This window comes from Ambystoma mexicanum, chromosome 9 (genome assembly GCF_040938575.1).
Source record: "Ambystoma mexicanum isolate Mex_15411 chromosome 9, UKY_AmexF1_1, whole genome shotgun sequence".
Lineage (NCBI taxonomy): Eukaryota > Metazoa > Chordata > Amphibia > Caudata > Ambystomatidae > Ambystoma > Ambystoma mexicanum.
Genome location: NC_090931.1, coordinates 224,113,107 through 224,119,106, shown reverse-complemented (window position 1 = coordinate 224,119,106; position 6,000 = coordinate 224,113,107). Strand labels below are relative to the sequence as shown.

Here is a 6,000-nt window from a genome sequence, read left to right as displayed (position 1 = left end):
ACTGTTCACCAGCGTCAGTCAAGCCTATAGGTAGTTCAGCACTACCTTGAGCCAAACACACAGAGGTAATGTCAGTTTTACCTTGAGTCCAAGACATGGATGTCATGTCAGTCTTTCTTACTCCCAGGTAGGCAGATAATACTTTAGGTATAGAGCATTCCCCATGGGAATGGGAGGCCTTGTGCCCTGAAGGGGATTCACTCCCAGTGAGGTTGCACTTTCCCAACCCCCTAGTCAGGGTTTTTCTGAGCGTGCTAACCTCCCAAGCCTTAAAGGAGGGAAGAAGATCTAGAGTCTCCAGATTCATCACAATATGTATGTGTATGTTTATGTTTGTCTGTGGTGGCAGTGTGTAGGGTATCGTTGGTGCTAGGGAAGGAAGGGGGTAGACCCTCCATCAAAAAACTTGCTTTTCAACCAACGGTAGTCGAAATAAAATGTAGTTAAAGTAAATGTGTTTGATGAAACCACATCAAATCTTTATGATGTAATACCATTGCTAGTCCAGATTCAGGATAGGAGGGAAGCATTCGTCCCCTAATGATCTAAGACAACATGTACCCATGTTTCAGACATAAAAAAGAACCAGAAGTGCGGGTAAAAATGAGAACTCCTTGATTTGGAATTTTGACCCACCCTTTTTCTTATTTTGATGCATGCGGATGAGTACCACAGTGCTGTTCAAGTCCCAGCAACAGAACAACCAATATACATCTATGTTTGTAAATCATAGCTCAGTGTGATAAGTATTTGACCCCCCCTAGGCACCTGTGTCAAGCCTGTTGTACATACAGCAGTCCCTGATGGTCCAACACAGCCATTCATTCATCTGAGCTTGATATATTGAGCACCATTGAGCACCATTGCGTTGGGTACTATTAACTCTTATTATTAAAGCAATGAGAAGTATGAGGAATGTATTAAAATGTGAAACTATTACCATGAGTTGTTATAGGTATTGATCCAACTGCTGTATCTATTTGTCATGCTTTGTCTCGTTGCCATTGATTTGCGGCTGCTTCAAAGGTGCATTTTGTGCTATTCATCAAGTTAAAACCAAACCTAGCAAAGTTACATGTTATTTTATCAGAATGAGCAATAACACAAGTATTCACTATTTAAATTCAATCTTTTGAGATCTCCTATTTTAGGGATTTTCATGCAGCTTCTACTTCCAGACCCAGCATGAGTGAGACTGAGCTTGAAGTACTTGAGATGTTCAACCGAATAGACGCGCAAGTGACCAAAGTCACTTTCAATCATTTCAACCACACAACGAGCCCTGGAAATTGCCTGGCCACCATTACAGACCCAAAGAATGAGTACTGCATGGGGGATCAAATCATCGTTCGACTCGACATGTTCGATCATCTGGGCAATCGGAAGAAACATGGAGGCGACTTCTTGAGGGCCAGAATCTACTCACCCGAACATAGAGCAGGGGCTTCGGGAAGAATTGAGGATTTCAACAATAGAACTTACAATGTCAATTTTACTCTTTTTTGGGAGGGAAGTGTTAAAGTATCCTTGATGTTGTTTCATTCTAGCGAGGGAGCTTCAGCCCTGTGGAGAGCAAGGAATGAAAACTATCAATACATACAATTCACTGGAAGATTTAAAAATCTGACAGAGTATGTTCACATTGAGTGTGGTTTTCACATCAATACAACAGAACATGTGTGTGAGTACCTCGACCAGCGGGATGGAGAGTTTTTCTACTGCATCAAGCCTGAAAATGTGCTGTGTGAGGCTTTCATCGACTTGGTGGCCGGCTTCCGACAAAATACACATCTGAGTGATTTGGAAAAGGAGCTCTTTCACAGGTAAACACATCTATTAATATCTTATACTACAGAATATAACTGTAAAAGTAATAAAGATCAAAAAGTATATTGCAGGAAAAAAGCTATGCGCCAATGGAATCCAATGGTAATTGGTGGTGGTAACTTCACATTCCTTGGTAATCGCCTGCCGGCTCCAATGTGAAAATCAATCTTGGGCCTGCCTCCAAACAGAGCAGCGGAACCTGAAATGTATCCCGTAGTTCAGCAGTCATTACATATTATTGCTGAGCTCCTCTAGGTTCACAGTGCACTCTGATTCCTTGTGTAAGGTTCTACTTAATCATTACATTAAAGGACCCATAACAGACAATTTTCTGGTTTTGTATAGTGTGACGAATCCTGAGATGTCGTCACTTCTCCCCGAGGGGGATCCCCTTCCCATGAGGCCAGGGAGGTGAGGCTGGTGCCCGATAGTCCCCCTGGGGGTGGTACCAAGCAGGAGGATCTCATGGGGAGAACATCTACCTCTGGGAATCAGCAAGGACATTTCAGTAGAACTTGGTATTCCAGACCTCCGCCCAACTCCTTTTCACCCCCTTGCCCAATGCTACACACCTCCTATCTGCAAGGTTCATGAGACATCAGTCACTGAGACAAGGAAGAATAGGGATGACTTGACTATGACTTCAGTAAGAGGTACTGAGACAAGGAGGAGGTGCAGAGCCATAAAGAATCTCTATTGGAACTTAATGAGTGTTCAAGACGCCATCGACCGTTCAAAACAAAGACTGAGAAAGGACTTACTTTGTCGTCATAGCCTCCCAGAAGGAACCGCAAGCTGGGAGGACATCCAGAGTGGAGAGAAGAAGAGGTTTTTGTCTGGGAAGCAAGAAGGAGAGGTTGCTGCCCGGGACGTAAGAAGGGGAACTGAGGCATCCCTACCTGGTCCGTCGTGCACAGGCCGACTGGAAAGCTAGGGAAATGGGGGTTCTGATGCTGCAAGCAGCCGAATGATGTGGTCGTGGAGAGACGCGCAGCCTGTCCAGACTGAAATGCTACAAAGCCGCCGGAGGTGCTGTGGAAACAGCAGGAAAGCATGAGAAGCTAATGAGGACATCAGAAGTGCCTGAGACCGCCCAATGAGGAACAACAGAGACCCAGAATGTACATGGGCTGTCGAGGTAGGAAGAGGAGACAAGAGAAACCTCAAACCAAGGGTCTCAAACCTATATATGACACAGAGGAATACTCTACACAGTAGTAGTTGGCAGGAGAGTAAACCAGGTCTACGAGGAATAAAATATAGAGATGAAAATAGGGTCTGGGATCCACAACTTGAGAAGGAGAGCACCAGTAGTCATTCTCTTCGTGGCAGCACCGGGTAGGTAGTGGACCAGGTCTGCCAAAGCAAATCACTAAATGAACTGAGATTTGGATCTGGGACCCACATCGACCAGAGAAAGCTAAGAAAGGCCAGGGGAAGGTAGCCATTCCCCCGTGTCTTGGGAACTGTGAAAATAAAGTCAAGAAGTGTCATGCCAAAAATGCCAAACTTTGAGGTGAATTGGCTCAATTAGGAAACAATGCAAAAAAATGTGTGTGATCATTAGAAAATATTTACATTCCATTTTCTCTTTTTAATACGAAAACAATGAACCAGCATATTTTAACCTGAGCAAACTGCCCGACAGGCGTTGGACTGCTCATGGTAAGTTCCTTGTACATCGTGATCAGGCTGTTCTCGAATAATACGTGAGATCCTGGCCAGCACGTCCCTCCCATACCGTGAGATATGCAGACACTCCCATGCCTGAATTCACACCTGGCACACAAGTTCAGGGTGGATGGGAAGTGTCTGTGAAGTTTTGCCAGGGTATGATAAACCTGGTGTAAGAAGTTACAATGGATCAAATTAAATTTGGAATTCAAGGACACCTTTTAGGTTTGTCTCAACACATATTGCCAGTCGTCACTTGTGATCTCCTTGCCAAGATCTTTCTCCAACCACAACTTAGGCTTGTCCCCTTCAGGGGATGTCGACCATCAAGCTGTTGTATAGTCATGAGACCAGACGCTCCTCCCCCTGCGACTGTATCAGCCCATGCAGCATTGCTCACGTAGGGGGCTGTTGATGAAAACGAAGGGAGCGCAGCCTTAAAGACATTCTGCACCCGAAAGTACAAGATGTCCAGCAAGTTGGACCTACCCCTATCCTTTGCCTGTTTAAGCAAGAGAAACGTACCATCCACAAAAACATCACTAACAGTTGTAATATGCAGTTTTTCCACCAACTGTAAATATGCCCACTCCCCTGTGATCGCCATGCCGACAACATATTTAATGGAAGCAGTAGTGAATATAAAGTGTCGATGCGCAGCTTGACTGCCACCTTCTACCATACCGCACAGGTAACTTTCACTATGTGCAGTGATCCGGTAGCCACCTCAGAAGCCCCAAGGATCACTGAGCGCAGGAGGTTAGGGGCGACCAGCGCCCTTTCCATCTGGACATGAGGCCAGATGAAGTGGTTGGAATACCAATGCGCCAGGTAATGTGTCTGTGCCGCCCAATAGTAGTGCTCCAAGTCCGGCAGGACATAGCACAGGCTACCCTGGCCTGTTTCCCAGCCCAGATTAAGTCTAGGATGATTCCCCGTGAATGGAGAAAGCCAGAGGAAAGAAGCAAGGGAATGTTAAGGAATAGATGGAGGAATTTTGGCAGGATAATCATTTTGACAATAAAGATGTGGCTCAACAAGGTAAAATGAAGAGCGCATCATCTCTCCACTAGGTCCTGGAGAGATCCCATAGCTCTTCCATAATTATCTCAGAACAGGTTGGACTGGTCCCGTAAGATCTCCACCCCCAAATGCTGAATCCCTGCTGTGTCCCATTTGAACCCAAAACCATCTTCAAATGCCAATGTCCCATCAGTGAGTGTGAAGACCACTGATTTGCTCTGATTAACCCGCAGCCGTCAAAACTCCCCAAACTTGACTACCTGGAGCATCACAGGGGACAAATTATGAGTGGGATCTTTAATAAATAAAGCCACATCATCAGCATATGAAGAAAATTCAGTCTGTGTGGACCCAACTATACACCCATCTGCATGTGCCTCTGCTGCAGGGTGACCACCAAGGGCTTCATTGCAAGAGCAAAAAGGACAGCGACAATGAACAACCCTGCCCCCTCCTGCGTCCCATATGGATGGTCTTAGACCGATCGCGCCCCACCACTATCGTTGCAGTCGGGCCGGCATACAGAAGTGACACAAGGGAAGCAAAACAAGCCCCCAAGCCGAGTTTCTGCAAGACGGCGAACAAATAAGGCCTTTCGACAGAGTCAAATGTATTTTTGGCACCCAATAGCACTGCAACCTCCTGTGACTCCGGTGCCAGTGCAGCTAATAGACCCAAAAGATGGCATAGGCCTTATGACGTGTTTCTGGCGGGTATAAACCCCCGACTGGTCTGCCAGTACCAACCCAGGCATCATAGGAAGGAGTGGGTTGGCCAGCACCTTAGCAAAGATCTTATTATTCACATTAATTAAGGATATTGGCTGGTAGGAGGCACACTCCTCGGGCGGCTTCCCCTTTTGATGCAATTAAATAATATTGGCCTCACGTAGCGAAGGAGGTAGAGGCCCCAGCATGAGGGACTCAGCGTACACCCACAACAGCATATGAGCATGATGGATTCAATTTAAATCCCTCTGCATCATCCTCAAGGCAGTCTGTGCCCGGGGACAACACTATCTTCAACTTTATCTCACTAAATACTCTCCCTCTAAACCACTTTGCTCCTCTCGCACCAACTCTCTGTGTGTAAAGCGTTTTGCTAAGCAGAGGGCAGGGGGTCGCTCACTTTTCTCTGCGGGTTCCCTCCATTGGAACAGCCTCTCCCTGCTCCTTGAGCAGGATCTTCGGAAATTCCAGAAGCTCCTTAAGACTTTCCTCTTTTCCTCCTCCTTCCCTACTTTCCTCCTCTGCTAATCTCACAGTTGCTGAATCGGGTCCTCCTCCTTCTTCCCCCTCTGCTCTTAAATATTGAGTTGTAATGTTGTTATGTTTTTCCCTCACTCCCTCCCTCCCTGCACTGTGGGTGCTTTGAAACAGTATATCTTATTGTATAAGTGCCTAACAAGCAAACTATAAATAAATAAATAAATAAATAAATAAATAAATAAATAAACCTTGTAGAACTCCCCAGAGA

At 45.8% G+C, this 6,000-nt stretch overlaps 1 protein-coding gene across 1 annotated transcript in view; it reads left to right on the top strand.

Moving 5' to 3' along the window:
• The first annotated feature begins 1,185 nt into the window (after positions 1-1,185).
• LOC138487302 (NXPE family member 1-like) overlaps positions 1,186-6,000 on the top strand; it is a 150,365-nt gene continuing 145,550 nt past the window's right edge. The window contains exon 1 of the mRNA XM_069613911.1: positions 1,186-1,823. Within this exon, the coding sequence (XP_069470012.1) occupies positions 1,186-1,823 (638 nt within the window). The remainder of the gene's footprint in view (positions 1,824-6,000) is intronic.